Raw genomic sequence first — 21,177 nt, forward strand, 5'->3', positions numbered from 1 at the left:
AGGAGAGAGGAGGTGATAGCTTAGAGAAAAAATGGTTCATGAATGGTTGATTAATGATACTGACTTTTTAATGGCAATCATCTTCAGATATGATAGATGGCTTGAGTTGATGCTGTCAAAACAGGAGTACTTACTGTGAGTAAGAACTATTTACCCACGTACAGATTATTATTATGGGACCCTTAGGACATTCAATTTCTTCCTGAAGTTGCTGGGGAGAGCAAAGGAGATGGGCTTGCTATTAATATCACACTGTTCAGGTGCTTATCATTTGAGCGGCCTACCAAATTGCCTAAATATTTAGAATACTTTTGACAGAATAAAGAAAGTCTTCCTAGGTGGTGTCCTCAATAGTTGGAACATAAGTAATTTGAAAGCAGAACAGAAATTAAAAATTAGCAAAGTACCCCAATTGCTAAGTCATTAAAGGAGGAGTATGAATGCTGCTTTGACTTTTGAAAGAGCAAAAGTGGAGCTGTTATGTGCAACTTTTATCTGATATCAATACTGCAGCTGACTACAGAATAACCACTGGGGAAGTAATTGGGAAGCAAGTTTTCAATGTTTATAATGTCTGAAAAATTGGCTGGAAACATAACAGATGAGGTTACAAACATGGCAAATTATAGTTGTACTCAGACCTTTGCTCCACACTTGGGGCCTTAGTTATTTGGATGAGATGAGAACATTGAAAAACCCACAACAACAATACACCAGGTGATCTGGGAATAGCTGATTGATTGGAAACAAAAACAGGCCATTATCTGGATACACTGTATCTGGATATGCATTAGGTCATTTAAGGACAAAAACATGCTAGAGATTTATAAGATTATACGGCTTCCCACGTTCATTTTATGTTACATTATGGAGTTCCCAGAGAAAATCCAGAACTTCCTTAAACAATTGGCTATTCGGGGAAGAAATTTAAGTTGTTACAATTTCAGCACCTTTGGCAGGGAGAAGTTCAAGAAATGCTACAGTCCCTTCCAAGAGAAATAGAATAGCATTTTCATTATACCTTTAGAGTTGGCTAATGCAGACCCAATTCCCCCAGGAGTGTTCAAAATGATTCAGTGACTAATGGAGATTTAAAGTTCCTTCTAATTCTCAGTTGGTATGCTTCCTTGCTTTGGAGTTTCAGGGGAGTTTTAAAACAACATCCAATAGAACAGGTGGAATTTAAGGCTCCAGATCTTTAACAGAATCCAAATTGTAGGCCTTTAGGCTTAAAAGGCATGAGAAGCATCAGGGAAAATGGCTAAAAAGAGTTTAAAAACATTGAACCTCACATGCTGAACAGAAGGAATATAAGCCTTGTATGGCCACCTTCACTTATGCATATTATCTTACTTTCCTGTAGCCCCTTGCTATCATAAAATTGGCAGAATTGAGTCCTGGGAAAATGGGATCCTATTAGTCTAAGTACAATACAACTTCAGTTTATAACTGGAGATACATATATCTCCTAGAGCTGGGAGAGACCTCAGGAGATCATCTAGTCCAGTTCCCTGCCCCCTTGGCAGGACCAAGCACCATCCCTGATACCTATTTTCCTAAAACCCCTAAATGGCCTCCACAAGGATTGAACTTGCAACCCTTGCTTTAACAGGGCAACATACAAACCTATAAGCTACCCCTCCCCCTTCCATTCTTTGCATATAAAAATAGCTATCTGTCCCCACTGAATCATACAAGATCATTATAGTGCATATATAAACACAATCATATTAGTGTAGAGTAATACGTGATATTTTATTGTTAATAAAGTGGAGCAATCTAGCTGGCTCACAAACAAGAAACAATCAAAACTCTAATTTTCGCAGGAGAAAGCATGCTATAAAAAGGAATTCAGGCCATTTCTAAGTTAGATAATTCCTTGTGTCTTCTCAAATCAGAATGGAACATAATCTTAAAGTCTAAAAAGCAAAAATACAGGCACAAAAATCAAAACGTGGAAAGCACCATCTCAGAAGTCTAAGCTAGAAGACACTTTTATCCACTTGAAACCCACTCCACTAAAGGAAAGAATACATTTTCCAAAGCAAATTATAGAAGGAAAAAATAAGTTTACCTAATGTAAATTCTCTTTATAAGCAGGATTGCCTACAACTGACCATATTTATACAGCAAAGCAGTGAACAAATGGAGGACCTGTAGATTTTGAAAAAACAGATAGAATCATAGAATCCTAGGGCTGAAAGGGACCTCAGGAGGTCATCGAGTCCAGCCCCCTGCCTAAAGTGGGATCAACCCTAATTAAATCATCCCAGCCAGGACTTTGTCAAGCCAGTCCCAGTCTCCATCCCTCCAGTCTCCATCCCTAGGGTTTTTAAGTTCTGGCTTGATAAAGTCCTGGCTGGGATGATTTAGTTGGGGTTGATCCTGTTTTAGGCAGGGGGCTGGACTCAATGACCTCCTGAGGTCCCTTCCAGCCCTAGCATCCCATGATTCTAATCTCCAGGGATGGAGATTCCACCACCTTTCTCGGTAATGCATTCTGGTGCTTCACCACCCTCCTAGTGAAATGGTTTTTCCTAATATCCAACCTACATTTCCTGCTCTGTAACTTGAGACAATTGCTCCTTGTTCTGCCATCCATCACTACTGTCCTCTTTCTGCCATCTGTCTTTGTCCTCTTTAGATGCCCCTTTCAGGGAGCTGAAGGCTATCAAATTGCCCCTCACTCTTCTCTTCGCAAACTAAATAAACCCAACTCCCTCAGCCTCTCCTCATATGTCATGTGCTCCAGCCCCCATATCATTTTCATTGCCCGACAAAATGCTACAATAGAATTAGCTTTCAGGGCTATTTTATATTTCAAGCAGCTTTCCAACAGTTATATCCCTGAAACTCTTCTTTCTTGGCAGACTTGCACAACACTGGACATTTTCCACAAGATTATACCAGTTTTAAAATTCCTGTTAGTTGAGTATTGGGTCTATCCTGATTTAGAAGCCCATAATATTAGTAAACTAAATACAGTCGCTCTTCTTCTGGCTAAGTTCACCATAATTCATTCATATTGGTTCAGAGGAGAATGAGCAGTGTCTGATTGCCAATGTTTGGTCATGTATATACTGGGAAAACAAAACATATATTTTACTCTTCTTCCTTACATAACCCTCCTGTATTTTTAAGCCTCTGTGTGTATAATATTTAGATACTTGAGGGAACAGAACATATGAATGGCCAAACTTTGCTTAATATATTGCTTGTGCAATTATCAAGGAGTTAAATGGAAACTGCACACATGCATCTTGGAGCAGATCTTGAACCATCCTTTGTATGAGTATTATTCTCCGGTAGGCTTCACTGAAATATCTTTGTATTGGGACTGGTGCAAAGCCACTCCAGCATGAAGGCAGTGCCAGGTGGCCATCAGAATATCTCCTGATGCTTGGCCTGCAAGGAAATGTGCTTGTTGCTAGACCTCATTACACTGGATAACATACAACCCCTGGGGAGAGGTCCTTCTCTGCCTTCTGGGAAGGGGAGCATGATCCTCCTGCCTCCCCTTCCTTCCTATGCCTTGAGTAGTGCTGTGTACCTCACAGATAATATGAGCAGAGCTGTCCCTAAACTCCTGCTGTGCCTTGTCCTTAATGGAAAGCCCCTTACCCCTTTCCACACCCTCAGTACACATCCCTTTAGTGAACATGCAATCAGGTGTTAGGTGCCCAGCTGTCAATGACTTTTAATAGGAATTGGGCATTTTACTTCCTTTTGAGCATTTGAAAATCTCCCAGAATTATGGAAGTATGATCATTGGGAAAGATTGCTGTTTGAATTTATGGAGCCATCTCACACGGACCTTAGTGTCTACAGAGAGCTCCCAAGCCTGGCTCATCATATCTTAAAATCTATTGTTAAGACAACAGCAGCATTTGGGTTGAAGCTCACAAAGGGAGATGTTAAATGTGCAAAGGACGGCTTGTTGCCTAACTGTCATTAGAGACTAAACTGCTGCACTAATATACATATATAGATACAGATATGTAGATGTATTTAGTGTCCACTGGTTCATTGATGGATCTACTCATACACTAGGCATATAACAAAGCAAAAAGTCAGTGCTACAGTACTATTTCACCAGGCACTATATTACAAAATCAGACTAAGCAGAAGAACTGCCCAGAAAGAAATTAATACAAGTCTATTGTGTCAAGCCATCCTATGTCCATTGAATAGGACATGGAAAGACCACAAAGCTTCTGTGGTCCCTGAGGGTAGCAGAGAAGTTCTGTGGAGGTAGGGTCAGTGTAACTGGCTCTGTATTTAAGCTAATACACTGGCCTGAAATTCTGCGTGGTTCAGAGGTGTGATTGCAACCCACAGGCTGTATTAAAAGCTACAACTCCCTGGGAAGAATCGGAGGACTCTTGCCCAACAGTGACCCTCTGTCCAAGGCAGTTTATTTTGGCTTTGTGCATGTTTCCCAAATTTAGCTTATAGAACATATATATTCTTGTCACTGTGTAAAAAGATGAAGAGCAACTTCTCTTCTGGTTTCTGCTACACAACACACTCACATTATTACTTACAGCTCTGAGCCACATTCAGGTGACCATCTGTCCCACATTGGGTGGGACGGTCCTGTATTTGGAATGCCAAAAAGGTCTCCTGACTAATTTTTTAAAAGGGACTCATTGTCCCATAATGGGGCCATTCCAGCCGCCACCCCACAGCCCACTTTTCTGCCAGCAACTGCTGGCAAGAGTCACTTACCTGAGCCTTTGGAAAGTTGGGGAGCGTGCAGAGCTGCTACTTTCCCAGGGCGTGGGGAGTGCTGGCAGCTGCGGCTTGCCTGGGCTTCTGGGGATCACTGGTGGCTGCTGCTTCCCTGAGGCTCTTGGGAATCGCCAGCGGCTGCTGCTTCCCCAGGCTCCCAGGGATCGCTGATGGCTGCCACTTCCCTGGGGCTCTGTGGAAGCACTGGTGGTTGCTCCTTCCCCAGGGCTCCCAGGGAGTGCCAGCAGCCACCGTCTCCTTTCCAGCTCCCTGCGGCTCGGAGAAGCTGCCCCTACTTGCCATATCCTCCCTTGGAGGAGCTGCCCCTACTTCCCATATCTCCCATATCACCTTAGGCCACAGTATCATGGAGACAGCCAGAAGTTCACAGGACTTTTTGTTGTCACAAAGAAGAAAAGCACTTACCATAAAACCAGGAAACTCCAATTGCCTCCATTAAAACAGCAAACAATATTGAAGTCCCAGCCGCAAAAGTATCCAGTAGAGTGAGCACGTAAATTCCACCCTGTGGCATAAATCATCCAACAAGTATTACACATTCACAGATTCCTAGGCCAAAATAGAAGACTGTGCTCATATAGACCAACCTCCTACATAACATGGGCTAGAGAACATCCCCAAAATTATTCTTAGACCAGATCTTTTAGAAAAGCCTTGTCTTGATTTGAAAATGGACCGTGAAGGAAAATACACCATGATGCTTGGTGTAGTGTGCTAATGGTCAATTATTTTCAGTATTAAAAGTCTTATTTCCAGTCTGAATTTGTATACATTGAATTATCAGCCACTGGATTATGTTATAACTTTCACTTCTAGACTGAAGAATCTATTATTAAATATTAGTTTCCTATGTGGAGACTTACAGACTATAATCAAGTCACTCTCTAAACTTCGCTTTGTTAAAACAAATAGATTAATATACCTGAGTCTGTAACTAGAAGAGACGTTTACCAATCCTTTAATCATTCTGGTGGCTCTTCTCTGAGCACTGTCAATTTATAAACAGCCTTCTTGAATCCCCCCATTTATGCATTGTAGGAATGGTGTAGCTGTCCTTTTCATCACTTACCACTCCCAATTTTTGTGTCATCTGCAAATTTTGTCATTGATAATTTTGTTTCATTCCAGCTCACTGGAAAAAATATTAAATAGAACACATCCCACTTGAAGTAGGTACATACAATGATAAGTCACTTATAAGGCCCATAATTATCTAGGTCATCCCATCTGCCCTTTTAAAAGTTTGGTACATTTGGTTTCTTTCAGCCTTCTGAAAGTCCCCCTGTGTTTCAAGACACTGAAAATCAACATTAACTGTCCAGTGAGTTCCTTAGCTGACTCTTTAAAAGCTCTTGTATGCATGTCACGTGGACTTGCTGATTCAAAAAAGTTTAATTGTATTTAACTATTTATTTAACTATGTATTTGCTATTTAACATACACTTCAGATACTACATCAGCTGGCTTTTTCCTCCAAAATATGGAACAGATATATTTATTGAACACTTTTGCTTTTCTGGGTTATTACTGATAATTCTAAAATTTCCACATAGTAATGGGCCACTATAATTGTCCTGTATTTTTCTTCCCCAGTAGATTTAACTCTCCTTATTGTCATTAATGCTGATGGCCATATATTTCTCCTTGCACTCCTTTTTTTCCTTTATCAGTTTTCTACAGTTCCTGGCTTTTAATTTATATTCATTACTATCAGTTTCTCCTTTTTTAAAATATTATATATTTTTATTTTTTTTTATATTTGTCTTCACTTCCCCTCAAAACCAGGTTAATTTTAACATCAATACAGCCTTCCTCAATTGTGTTTTTTGCGCATCTAGTTAAACATTTTCCAATCATCATTCAGATTTTTATGATTAAATTTTTCCTTCCAGCTGAGCTGGTTCATAATTGTTTTCAGCTTTGTGAAACTGGCCCTGTTAAAGCACCAAGAATATATATTATTGGTCTGTACTTTATTCCGCTTCCATATTGTAATCAGGATAAAGTCTTGATCACTTATACTTAAGATATAATTAATTTTTAGCTGTGATCAGTTTTTCTTTATCTCTTGAGACTCACAGAATTCCCCTATGCTGGACACACCAAAAACACCCTCTTGTGGTTTATGTGTTAGGACATTATTCATGAGTATTCAAGAACACATTCTTCCAAGTTTTCAGTGGCTCCAAAATGGATAATGTTATTTTTGACGTAGAACACCATTCCCCCTTTGCCCACTCAGTCTTTCCTAAAAGGTTACAACCACTGATTTTAATTTTGAAGTCTTACATATCCCACTAGGTTTCAGTAATACCAGCTTGACTGGATTTATGCTCATAAATGAGCAATTCCAGTTCAGTCTTGTTTGTTATCCTGGTTCCTAGCATTGGTGTATAGACAATTACCATGGCCCCTTTTCACTTTGAGAGATAGTGGTTAGCAGTGGCGGTGAGGATCTATGGGCAGTGTTTGAGTCTGCAGCTTCTCTCATGGCTTATCTGTCCAATATTGGATTTGCATGGTCAATTGCAATAACTGCATGTCAGTCTATTTCCGAATTCTTGAATCTGAGAGTTTTTCCTTCTAACACAAACTTCTTTTGGGTGGCTTGCACATATACTATTGAAGGATGATGTGCTGTGTCATAGCAATTGTCAACAGTATTTCGATCTGATGAAGTAGATTCCCAGGATTTTGGATCAATGTTGAATTTTTTTCATGGTGTTTTTGCATGTATCTTTGAATCTTGGCTTTGGTCTTCCTCTTGTTCCCAACCCACGTGACAGTTCACCCAAGAGGATTTCTAGGGGAAGATGTTCATCGCCCATTCTTCTCACAAGACCAAGCCATCGTAGTCTTCTGCTGTTGAGGATCGCTATGAGGCTGGGTATGCCAGCTCTTGACAGGACATCTGCATTTGAAACTTTATCTTGCCAATTGATATTTATAATTCTGCAGAGGCAGCAAAGATGGAAGCCATTCAATTTTTACTTCTGGTTCAGGTAGGTGGTCCATGCCTCAGAACCATAAAGCAGGATACTCAATACACATATCTGGTAGATTAGTATCTTTGTTTTCACTGTCAGCCTAGGATTCTTCCAGGCTTGTTTAATAAATCTGCCAAAAAATATTAGCTGCCTTCTTGATTCTGATGTTCATTTCTTCATCCACGGATAGGTTTGTGGTGACAGTAGATCCAAGGTAACAGAATTGCTGAACCACATCTAATGGGCTATTACCCAGAATGACACTGAGTTGCTGAGGTATACCTTGAGTGAACACAACAGTTTTCTTCATGCTTATGTGAAGGGAAAACAACTTGCAGGCTCTGGACAGAGAATCCATCAGTGACTGTAGCATGTTTTCATTATGAGTGATGAAAGCTGCATCATCTGCAGAGAGGAGTTCTGTAATGAGGACTTTCTTGACCTTAGTTTTGGCCTTCAGTCTTGTCAGGTTGTAGAGAGAGCCATCTAATCTTGTGTGGAGAAACACATCGTGGCACAAGTTTTGAAACGTGCAATTTAGTAGAACTGAGAAGAATATGCCAAAGAGGGTAGGTATCTTCTGGTTCCTTCATTAATTTTGTTTTCAGAATCTTGAGTCTGTGACAAATAAGGTCTCCTATTTTCCCTGCTTTATTTCTCCTCTTCTGTTATTAATTTAGTGCCCATGTGACTACCCATCCACTGAATGGGCCCCACTGGGTTCTGTGCACTGTTTCCCCAAGTCTAGCCCTGGCTCTGCTCCTGCCCTTCTTCCCCCCACCCCGTGCTCCTTCCCTTAATGCCCTATCCTCAAGATTGGGAGGTGGCAGCTGAGTAAAGCAGACTGCTGTGTACGTCCACTCCCTGAAGCCCCCATTGCCATGATGAGGGTGGGCAGGGGTCCCACCCATGCTGCCAACTCTTGGCCACTCCAGGACCCTGTGGGCTAAACTAAGTATGGGAGAATATCCTATCCTTAGGACAGTTCAGGCAACCACAGTGGTATGCTCCCTGCACCACAAAGTATGTGGCACAGTGTGGTCACATCAAATCATTCTATGGACAGGAGAGCACTGTGCACTCCTCTCCCAGGCCACAGGGTTGTGCTGGAAGTCACACGGATTAGCAGCTGGAAGCCACTCTTAACACTGCTGTTCTAATGGTGGTGGCACTGGGGCTCCCCCCGCTGGAGGATTTAAATTGCTACGGGGCAGCAGGCAGGGCCAGGAGATTTGTGTGGGGGTGGAAGCATGTGGGCTGGCAGATGGAATTGAGAGATGGAGGACCACTCCCCCAGAGTCCTACCAGAGGGGTGTCCACTGGTCCAGTAGGAGGATTTGAGGACTGGCATTGCCCTAAGGTAAAATGAGTTTGAGACCTCTGATTTCAAGTTTCTTCTTCATGACACTTCAAAGTTCCCTGAAGTCATTTATTTTCTGTAAGACATCCCATTATGCAGTGTCATTAGTGCAAATGTGAACCATCATGAATAGCTCCTTGCCCATTGACTTCAAAAGCCTATCCAAACTTAGATTGGTGTCTTGGTTCCAGGAAGATGGTATACTGTCATGCTGTCCTTCTGTCTCTTTCAGAACAATGTTTTGATTCTTCTGAGTACAAAGTTTCCAACAAGCATCATCCATTTTTCTTGGATGACTGGAAAACCTCTGTGGATAAACTTGATTTTCTTACAGGTTACGTTTAGCTGCTGTCCACAGGTGTTTCCTATACATCTCTCCATTCCCTGGGACCAGCTGGATCTTGAGAGGAATATGCCATAGTTTCCATTCTGATGCTCTGGTATCGATTGGAAACTTTTAGCTGTGTGGAGGTCTTGATGGTCTTCATCTCTCTGGTGGTCACAGCCTATCAATCCACATTTGTCTCTAGTGGATGTGATCTCTTGCCCTCTGGGGGTAATGAATTTTCCAGGACTCTTCTCCAGTGTTCCATGTTAGTTGAGTGCTTGGGTGACTGCACAGGAGAGATTCAGGGGTCGCTCAGCTGATTAGCAGAGCACCCACAGCCAGCAGCACGTTTCTATTGGTGGTGTCCATCTGCACATTCATTGGTGCACATAATACAATTTATTCTACCCAGGGATGGAAAAAAACTCCTGGAAACATTGCTCCTCTCTAGTTTCCTGTCTCCCTGACTTGTTTGTGGTCTCTTACTTTCTCCCAAGGGTACTGATGCTTCCCACACCTAAGAATGCTTCTGCTTTCCAGTAGCATCTCCATTTGCCCCTCCAATCCAAGAACATTTTCCTCTAATACAGCCATCAAATTGCGTTTCATGAACAGGGAAGTCCCTTCTTGTTGCATACAGGAAAGAAAACCTGGCACATCTGGTACAGCTCTCCACACATATTCCACCATTGATCATCTTAAAATTACATGTAGCGCCTAACCTGCCAGGGAAGCCGTTCATTCTCCATCTCTCAACTCTGTCCAAAGCTCTCCTATTAGCTGTTCTTTGTGGGCCTTGAGTTTGCCTAGCAAGTGATTTTTATACCTGATCTCCCTAACTAGCTCAGCTCTGTGTAGATCCCACCATCAGGGAGTGATTAGCCACTTACACACTTCCAACAGGAGGGCTCATCAAAGGTCTTAAAAACAGATGAAATTCTTTTGCGATCCTCCAGGTACCAGAGGTCTGTTATGTAGAAATATAATAATCTTACTACATTTAACCAGGGAGTGGAAATCTTAATCTTAGGGAAATGGTGCAATGGAAGGCACAACCCATATAAATGGCTCACCCACAGAATGGGAGCTGAAAAATAGGTGGAATTCTGACTCAATTCCTCTGGAACACTCAGTTAAAGGGCACCCTCAATTTCCAGTAACTTCAGTGGGAGGTGAGATTCCTCTGTGCCTTGTGTACTCAGCAACTTGCAGGACTGAACCCATACTACAGCTAGCATATGTGACAAAGTCCCTCGTCAGCCCCTGTGGGTCCCTGCACTTCCTGGTGGTTCTCTGTTGTGCCTCAGAGACTCATGGAGACCCCTTATCTCCCCAGGCCTTTCCAAAGGCAGGTGTCTCCGCTTAGCGAGCCATCCTCATCACAGGCAAGTCCAGAGTGGGGAGGATAAAGCCAGTCCCCTTGCAGGCCCGCACCTGCTCCAGTAGAGTAATCCCTCTGGGGAAGGGAGGGGGGAGTCCAGACCCACCCTCTACCCTGGACTCCGGCCCAGGGTCCCTACGAGGACAAGAGGCAACTGACAGGGCCTTCACCCCTGCCCCAAAGTAGCAACCTCACCCTGGGCCACTTAGCCCACCGCTTCCCCGTGGTACCTTCTCACTCACTCGCTCGCTCGCTCGCTCTGCTCTGCTCTGCTCTGCTCTGCTCTGCTCCTCCAGCATGCCCTCCAAAACCTTCCTTCCTGCAACCAGCTAGTGGGAACCTTTTATAGGGAGAGCTGGGCCTCCGCTGACCAATGAGGGCTGATTCCTAATAAGGCCCCAGCTGGCTGTCCTAATTGTCCTAGTCAGGGAACAAGAATGCATTAGCCCACCACCCTGCATATCTTCCTTCTAGAAAGTTCCTGAAGCTTCCAGGTAGGGGTCTGCCACACATAGGCCGTGTCTACACTAGCCCCAAACTTCGAAATGGCCACGCAAATGGCCATTTCAAAGTTTACTGATGAAGCGCTGAAATGCATATTCAGCGCTTCATTAGCATGCGGGCAGCCACAGCACTTCGAAATTGACGCGCCTCGCCACCGCGCGGCTCGTCCCAATGGGGCTCCTTTTCGAAAGGACCCCGCCTACTTCGAAGTGCCCTTATTCCCATCATACGCATTCCAGCGCTTCATCAGTAAACTTTGAAATGGCCATTTACATGGCCATTTCGAAGTTTGGGGCTAGTGTAGACGTAGCCATAGAGTTGCTTTTCAAAGTAGCTGCAAAGCATAGGAGCGGTCACAGTCATGTCGGCTACCACTCCATGCTTGTAGTCCAATAGATCTGCATTTTTTGATTCAATGTCCTATCCGCAGGTTTGTGCAGATTGGCCCCATGCATACAACTGACTGTGAGGTCTTCACTGCGTGCTCCCATTGCACTGATGTGGAACGGTAAATTGTATTTACAAGATTTTTTCAGAATCATTCTTCAGCCTCTCTTAGCTACATTTAACTTTATTTTATTTGGTTGGTATTTGAGCAAACTATTAAATGTCTCATGTTCTTGAGTGTCAAGTAAGGAGAATGGGAGAGACTATTAGCTAATGAAGCTCCTTACTGTTTGGAAATGAAGCAAAGCAAAATATTTCATGACATTCTTACTGTTCTATCTAATGCTAACATCTGAAAAAACTTCCAGCCATAGCAGATTCTAACAATATTTATTATTTATGAATATGCCTGTTCCAAGTATGGCTTTTTTCTTTTGTATCTTTAACAATTTTAAAAAGAGGTTAAGTACCATTCATTTTGTAGCTGTGATGATGATTTTACTCTGTGAACTTAACAAAGATATAGTTTAGCTTTTCTCTTGTGATAATATACAGAGGCTTCATACCAGAGGTGTGGCTATTTACAGTAACTGATGGAGCCAGTTGTCTGAGATTTCCTCAGTTAATAGCTCTGGAGCTATGCTGTGGAGATCTGTCCAAAGTTTGGATTAATTTAGGATGGCTAATGAACTTCATGGCAAATATTTTAACAACAAGCAAAAGAATGTTTATTGAATGGTATTTGAAGTAAGATCTTCTGCTTCATGCTTGTTCATTATTTGAATGTCTTTATTTTAGAAATCCACTAAAGGTGACTCATGAAAAATGTATGTATGAAAAACAAACTGCTCTGAAAATATACACCAAAGATTTTCAAGGAGAAATTCAATGGATTAGTTTATTTCTGTGGTCTCACAAGGGATTTGATTTCTACTTTGTACACATCGGATACCAACTTTTTCTGTTAAAAGAACTAATGTATTGGTACTTGCCAAGGCACTTCAGTGCAGTTTAAGCTTGTTTGAGAATACCACAGAGGTGCCATCATGTGAATGGCACTGAACTAGAAACTCACATGGTCTGAATTGGCATCAAGCAGCTGAAATCAATGGAGTTACACCAATTTAGGCCAGCTAAAGATCTGACCCATTATGTTTCTTCTAACCCATTGGTCTACGCCTATTGTTAACCCAGATATAATCTGGAACAAGGAATAGCAGATCCAGCTGCATTAGATGACAGATAAAAACAAAAAAATGCAAAAAAAGTCACTATTTTTATTATTAGCATAATCTGTATCTGTATTATTCATATCACAATAATTATACTTACTTTCAGTCCTTGAAAACTCTTTTTAGCTAATGAAACACTGTGGTGAAAAGTTATAAGTAAAACACAGCCTAAGGACATGGTCCCCCAAAATTTCCCCCCCACCACCCCAAGAGTAAGCAGTGACCATAGCCCCATTTCAGATGACGAAGGTTGAGTGGAAGTAAGTATAATGGATGGGCATCATTGTGAGATCAGTTGATTGACAACTGCTTACACACCAGGAGGGCAAGGACTAATTCATGGAAGAATTAATATCATTTTCAGACTGTAATACTGGTGAAAATTTAACTCTCCATGTACAGCAAAATGACAGGTCAATCCCAGCCTATGGTAATTTGGCTTTTTTCACAGGAATACATGAATTAAGTTAACTTGTAAATGGAAACAAATTAAGTTAACTTGTTAATGGAAACGCTTGCAATACTTACATTGGTGATACAAAACAGAGCCACTAGGAGAGTTCCAAAGGAGACACCGAATGTGAAAAGCTTTCTATGCCGCTTCAGTATTTGGAAATCATCTGCTAAACCAGTGATGACAGCTTCCATTCCACCCATCTAAGGAAAAGGAATATAGCTATCTAGTTTAGGTAGGAATAACAAAGACATTTTACCCACAAACAAAACTGTACAAGTATGTTTGAGATTCATCTCTATTTCATTTTGTGATTTCCAATAATGACTGAGTTTCTTCTCTTTATTTAAAAAGGGGAATACCTTCCATAAAATGTATATTTGATTTAACTCTAGATTAATCTTTCCTGTTGTTAAAACTTGCACTTAGTTGATGTGTTAGAAATAAGAATAAATAGATTTGACTTTCCTTCACTGGGTACTTGCTATTTTTAGTTATAAGGATCAGTAAAATAAAGAGCAGAGCTATACAATGTGGCAAATCAAACAACTTTGTTTTCTCTATATACAACCCTCATTGCTGAAAATTCTATAGTAACAAAAATTCTTGATGAGTCAGTAAAAGAATTTTGTTTGCTCCCTGGATGTAATTTATACGTTAGTCATTTTTTGCTGTTGGCAGAAATTGATTGTGGTGCTGAAATATCTTCCAAACTTTCATTGATACTGCTGTAGAATGCAGTTTTCTGGCCTTTTTTTTTTTTTTACTCATGGGGTAAATCAAAATGAAGCCAATCTTTTTTCTTAGGCCAGACCTAGGTGTTTTGCTGCCTAGGTCAGAAAGTATTTTTGGCACTGCCCAAACAGGTGGGTAAAAAATATCACAACCAAATATATAGCTAAGCACTGTCCTAACCCTTGCCTCTCCTGCTATTGATTTGCTGACCTGGAAGCTTCTGTCCCATCCTGAAGGCCAACTCTGGTCCTGCTAGGCACACACAATCCAACTTAGAGAGGTAGCCATGTTAGTCTGTATCTTTGAGAACAACAAGAAGTCCTGGGGCGCCTTATAGACTAACAGATATTTTGGGCAAGACCCGCTGATGATGCATCTGATGAAGCAGGTCTTTGCTCATGAAACCTTATACTCCAAAATATCTGTTAGTCTGTAACAATCCAACTTAATGTATTTAAGAATGTGGTAATCAGTTGCGGGAGAGAATCAATATAAGATACTTTCTGAACACAGAAATGTGGCAAATACTTGGAGGTTGAGGCAGAGCGGGAGGGGATCAGCTTGGAGATAACCATATCTGTTCTGTATCACTTGCTGAGAATAATCTCCATAGATCGGAATGATTCGCTTCTAAAATCAAAGGGCTGCAGAGGAAAGAGCAAACATTCTTTGAGTAAATCCAACGCTCAACAGGAAAATGTCAAAACAGTTTAAATGGATGGATGGTTTTATCCACCTGACTTCTGCAAGCATCCATGGGAATCATACACTTAAATCTCAAATGTTCAATCTCTTGACCATTTCCAATACAGCACTATATCCAGATCTAAAGAAGTGGATTTGCCCCATGAAAGTTCATCACCTAATATATCATTTTGTTAGTTTTTAAAGTGCTACATGACTGCTTTTTTGTTTTGTTAAATCTCAGAGCACTGCTTATATATATAATATTATAATATTATATATTAATATTACATTCTAATTCCTAATCTTTTTAATTTACTATCCACTAATATGTTCACACAGAAGTCTCTCTTTCCATAAACATTTTGGGGAGTTCTAGAAAACTGTCTTCATACATCAACAAGAGATTTTTATGCATCAACAAGAATATCAATGCATTAGTCAGCTTTTTCTTAGTATTTTTTTTCATTTTCTAGTTTCAGTTTTCTAATCAGAGATAAGCCACAATACTATGTATTTTAGGCAGCCAAACTCTCATACTGTAGAGTGGGTAATCAAGGGGACCAATCTACAAACAACCCTCAGTTGCTTGCATAAAACCAGTAAAAAATTATGGCTGTGGCCACACTTGGCCAAAACTTTGAAATGGCCGTGCAAATTGCCATTTAGAAGATTACTAATGAGGCACTGAATTGAATATTCAGCACCTCATTAGCATTAGGATGCTTCCAGCTGCAGCACTTCAAAAGCAACACTTTCGAACACCTGTGGCTTGGTGCGGCTACACTGCAGTCCTTTTTGACAGGACCCCACGCATTTCGAAATCCCCTCATTCCCCACAGCTGAGAGGAATAAGGGGACTTTGAAATGTGTGGGGTCCTTTCGAAAAGGATCCCCGTGTAGCTGCGCTGAGCGGTGCTTTCGAAGCGCTGCAGCCAGAAGCTTCCTAATGCTAATGAGGCACTGAATATTCAATTCAGCACCTCATTAGTAATGTTGGAAATGGCCATTTGCATGGCCATTTTGAAGTTTTGGCCCAATGTGGCCACGGTGAGCAACAGCAGCAGATTGATGTGGCTTTGAAATATCTGTAGTAGTGAACAGAACAGATCAGGATGGGCTTATGGTGAGGTCCCAACCCCTCACAGAGTTTGACAAGGGAGAAAGGACCAATTAACCCAGTGACAGGCTGCACTTGGAGGACAGGTGATACTGATAAACTTTTAACTGATGTTGAAGCCCAGCTGGGCAAGGAGAAAACTAAGCTCTTATAATCCTAGGAGAGAGAGAGTCAGAAGGGGCTGCAATACAGATGACCTGTAGTCACTCTGGCCGTGTCTACACTAGACATTTCCAAGTTTACTAATTAAGCACTCAAATACATATGCAGCACCTCATTAGCATGCCGGCAGCTGCTGCACTTTGAAATTCCTAACAGCAGACTGGAATAAGGGGATTTCGAAGTTGCTGGGGTTCTTTTGAAAAGGAGCCCTGTCTGGATGAGCTGTGCGGCGGCGAGCTGCGGCAATTTCAAAGTGCCACGGCTGCCGGCATGCTAATGAGGCGCTGAATATGTATTTCAGCGCTTCATTAGTAAACTTCGAAATGGCCATTCACGTGGCCATTTCGAAGTTTGGGCTAGTGTAGACGTAGCCTCTATGGGTTTACCAAGGGAAAAGAGTGGGAGGGAACCAGATGGTATATCATACCTAGAAGAGGGTGGAAAAGGAGTTTGATAGAGGAGATACAGGAAGCAGACCAGGGAAACAGCAGCAAGGTTTAGGACACTGAAGACCTTGGCTGCGGGGCATAGGATCCCTGTGCTGGAACAGGGGTTCCCCTTCCAGCCACAAGGGAAGTGGCACAAACTGGATAGTGGAGTGGAAGACAGCTTGGTACAGTCTTCCAGTAGGACTTTGATATTCAGGAAGGAGAAAATTAAAGTGACCAGGTTGGAAGGTCAAGCCATGAAGCAGGGGGCACCTTGAAGGAAGAAGGAGTGAAACCAGAAAAAGAGCATGAAACCATAGAATGAGAAACTGGAAGAGAGGGTATTAGGCTAGGCATGAGCTCATCCCCAGATGGACCACAGGGATGCTACCCAGCAGTGAGGAGAGCATCCCATGACAGGGAGGATTTAGGATTTTTACAGCTCTCAAAGGCTGCGTCTACACGTGCACGCTACTTCGAAGTAGCGGCACCAACTTCGACGTTAGGCGGCGAGACGTCGAAGTCGCTAACCTCATGAGGAGATAGGAATAGTGCCCTACTTCGACGTTCAACGTCGAAGTAGGGACCGTGTAGACGATCCGCGTCCCGCAACGTCGAAATTGCTGGGTCCTCCATGGCGGCCATCAGCTGGGGGGTTGAGAGATGCTCTCTCTCCAGCCCCTGCGGGGCTCTATGGTCACCGTGGGCAGCAGCCCTTAGCCCAGGGCTTCTGGCTGCTTCTGCAGCAGCTGGGGATCTATGCTGCAGGCACAGGGTCTGCAACCAGTTGTCAGCTCTGTGGATCTTGTGTTGTTTAGTGCAACTGTGTCTGGGAGGGGCCCTTTAAGGGAGCGGCTTGCTGTTGAGTCCGCCCTGTGACCCTGTCTGCAGCTGTGCCTGGCATCCCTATTTCGATGTGTGCTACTTTGACGTGTAGACGTTCCCTCACTGTGCCTATTTTGATGTTGGGCTAAGCAATGTCGAAGTTGAACATCGACGTTGCCGGCCCTGGAGGACGTGTAGACGTTATTCATCGAAATAGACTATTTTGATGTCGCAACATCGAAATAAGCTATTTCGATGTTGGCTGCACGTGTAGACGTAGCCAAAATCTCATTTTACAGCCCCCTCCTTCATACATGGTCAGCCTTGTGTGCTAATTCCTTCAGCCCCAGCTTTGCAGTGCTTCTGTAAAATTATACCTTCTTCTGCTTGTTGGACATGGCTCCACTACTGAAATCACCTTGTTCTCAACTTGTTGAAGACTGCAACTTGCTGGATCATCTAAGTGTCTCCTTGTTTGTGACAAAAATCCATCTGATGAAGTGGGTCTTTCCCCATGAAAGCTTATGCTCCAAAATATCTTGTAGTCTATAAGGTGCCACAGGACTTCTTGTTGTTTTTAAGAATCCACTATAATGTCTGTCATTGAAACTGTTTAATTTTCTGTCCTTGGGTATTTCTAATAGGCAGGCTTGTGCTACAGATAGCTGGATGGTAAAACCAAAGCCTCACATGTCTCTAAAATGGATGACATGGATGGTGCATGTAGTTGGCAATGACACTGAATGGGTGAATATTTTTATTTCTCCAGTCAGTTGGTTGGAATCATATACTGGATTGATCCTCCCCCAAGGCACATCAGTGTCTTCAGTGGCCTTTGATTGGGTGGGGTGAGTCTGTTCAAATCAGGAGTGTTGCCAATTCCCCCTCCCTTCCCCCAAGCAAAAATAATTATGAACAACAAATAAATAGGCAAACATCTAGGCCTGATCACAGCTGTCACCATTCATCCTCTCTGAATAATTTGACAAGCCTTACTCCTTCCACTGGAAAAATGTTATTCTACAGTGTAATGTGCAGACCCTTCAAACATTTACATATGTACTTTGCTGTGATAAAGTTGAGCAAGTCCCTAATGTTTGTAGTTATTGGGCCCACTAGAACTCACCCTGTAATATTCAGCTTAGATTTATCTTTTCTTAATTTTGACTCATTACTACTAGGCACTCTTATCACTCTCATCTGTTTTGATCCCTCCTCCATTTTTGTTCACTGTACAAAGAGGTCCAGATTGGAACTTCACATCTGAGTTCGCCTCAAGTTTCTAATGGTTCTAGAGTCTCAGTCTTATAACTTAGTGGAATTGTTAACAGGCCTGACTTTGTTCCCCATCATGTCTCTATTTTAACTTTCTATTCTAGTTTTGAAAAAGAGTTAACTTCAACTAACTGAGCATGCAGATGGAAGACTAGTGTTTGTCATTTTCTGTGACAGGCTCCTTGATCAGCACTTCATATTCTGAGCTAGGCAAGACAGTTTCTTTCTTTTTTAGTATTTAAAATGTTCACCAAGCTTAACAACTTTAATTGCAGATGTTTCATTGCTAAGTGGAGTAACATCACCAGTGCCTAGTGAGAGATCTTCCAAACCATTTTTATGTAGTCCTTTCACATAGACCTTATCAGTAATTAGTTCTTAACTGGTTACTCGTGTCTTCCAATTTAAAACCGATTGCACCTAATCACACTCTCATTAGCTGTTCTTCTTCTATTATCCTTTTATCTCATAGGTTCAAACACCGGATCCAAATCAATGTGCCAGTTAATTGCCTCATTTCCGGAGAACCATGCTTCTAAAAATTCTCCTCCCTGCCTAGATCCAGCCTGTCCTATCACCTTCACACCATTAAAGTCAAACTTGTGGCCGGTGTTATCTTCATGCAATGATATTAATGAAATAAGGCAATTAACCGGCACAAGATAAGGTCTATGTGAAAGGACTATATAAAGAACAGTTTGGAAGATCTCTCACTAGGAACTGATGATGTTACTCCATTTAGTAACGAAATGTCTGCAGTTAAGCTCAGCAAACATTTTAAATATTAAATGGAACTTCCCGGCCTACCCATTTTTATTTTTATTTTAAAAGTTTCCTTTTTCGTGACAATTCTTATTTTGGAATAGTAAAAAAAATTCCTTATGACAGTAACAGTTCTGTTCTTTGAAGGTGCTATTTCCTGTTCTCAAAAAAAATTAGCTCTGATGATAAGTATAAAAGGAAGTCTCGATGATTCTTTTGCAAGAATATGATGGTACAAGTACTTTTAGGGTACTTAGAATATTTCATTGAGAGTTAATGTCTGTAATATTTTTTTCCCAACACTATATATACTTTAACTTTGTAGGAAGCACATGTAACACCCCATTCATGCTGACTGAAGCTCAGATACCTCAGTCTAAAACTGAATTTAACTGTAAAATGAGGCAGCCCACCTGACTGCTCATTACCATTACTACATATCAAATATCTGTCACCATGCAGATTACATTGTTGCTTTTGCCAAGACACCTAGCAAACACAAAATAATAGTGTACATGAAACTGATTTTTTAAAAAATTGATCACAACTAGACTTGTAAAGAAAGTATCTTGCATATAATTCCATACATAATTAAATGCTGTCCTCAATTATGTCATGAGTATCACCTATAATGCTATGGGAAATAACAAATGGAAATCACTGATACAAAATAGTACTGAACCATAGGTATGCCTTGCCTAAGTTCAGTTCAGCATCTTGTTCCTATACATTTCCTAACTTCATTTTTGGGCCATGAGTGTGCTGTGACTGAAATCGATGGTAAAATTCTCTATAGCATTAGTGATGCAGTATCACGCCCTTAAAATGGAATAACTTTTACTTCTTGAGTCCAACCCCAAATCTATGTTCATAAAATATATGGCCCTTCCCAAGCCTTTTGCACACTGTGAATCTTAAATTAAATAAATTGCTGTGTGTAATGATATTTGTTGTATTGGTCTTAAGTATGAAAATGGATACACTCAGACCACGGCATGTGGCTTGTGAAACTTAGTGGAATGAGACAGGTACCTCCGTACTTAATAACAGAGAATGTTATTAAAGGAAAAATTACAGACATGGAAGATACGCACAGAACTGTCAATGCCCAATGTAAGAAGCATTATGAAGAATACCACTGCCCAAAATGTTGATCCTGAAAGGGTTGAAATAGCTTCTGGGTAAAGGATGAATACTAATCCAGCTCCTGAAAAGCAAGAGGAAAGAAATTTGTTTTTCCATTTATTAACTTTTCAAAGCTGTAAAAATGTTCATGAAAACAAGATTTGATCTACTCAGATTCTTATATTGGCATCCTGCACCATATAAGTATCTGAAGGACTTAGACTCATAGGCCGCATCTACATGGGTAGATTCGATTGACAGAACAGGCCTTGTGTTGACAAAACTCGCCAAGCATCTACATGGCTAAAGCACTCTGTTGAGAGTTTGCTGACAAAACTCAGCTGTTCAGTCAGCAGCTTTATCTCTGTTCCCAGTCAGGAATAGCACCTCTGTGGACAGTGTTTTGTTGACAGAGTGCCCATGTAAACAGTTCTGTTGTCAGAAAGTGCTTCTGGTTCCCCAGGCAGCCCTGTTTGTAGAGTTTCTAGTCCAATGTTCTGAGAGAGGGCAGGGCAGTATGGCTGCTCTCTGCCAACAGATTGGATTGCTCTTTCAATCTGTTTTTATGTGCAGATGCAATCTGTCAACAGAGGTACTGCTGATGTTTCTCTCTCAACTGTGACTTCTGTTGACAGATGCTGCCTGTGTAGACGTACCCATAGACTTTAAGCCAAAA

At 41.6% G+C, this 21,177-nt stretch overlaps 1 protein-coding gene across 1 annotated transcript in view; it reads right to left on the reverse strand.

Annotated features, from left to right (window-relative positions):
• Positions 1 to 21,177, reverse strand: part of SLC6A2 (solute carrier family 6 member 2) — a 154,469-nt gene that overhangs the window by 23,934 nt on the left and 109,358 nt on the right. Inside the window, exons 8-10 of the mRNA XM_075008453.1 lie at positions 20,471 to 20,583; positions 13,460 to 13,588; positions 5,158 to 5,257 (exon numbers count right to left, since the gene is read on the reverse strand). Of these exons, the coding sequence (XP_074864554.1) occupies positions 5,158 to 5,257; positions 13,460 to 13,588; positions 20,471 to 20,583 (342 nt within the window). The remainder of the gene's footprint in view (positions 1 to 5,157; positions 5,258 to 13,459; positions 13,589 to 20,470; positions 20,584 to 21,177) is intronic.

Source organism: Carettochelys insculpta, chromosome 14, assembly GCF_033958435.1.
Source record: "Carettochelys insculpta isolate YL-2023 chromosome 14, ASM3395843v1, whole genome shotgun sequence".
Lineage (NCBI taxonomy): Eukaryota > Metazoa > Chordata > Testudines > Carettochelyidae > Carettochelys > Carettochelys insculpta.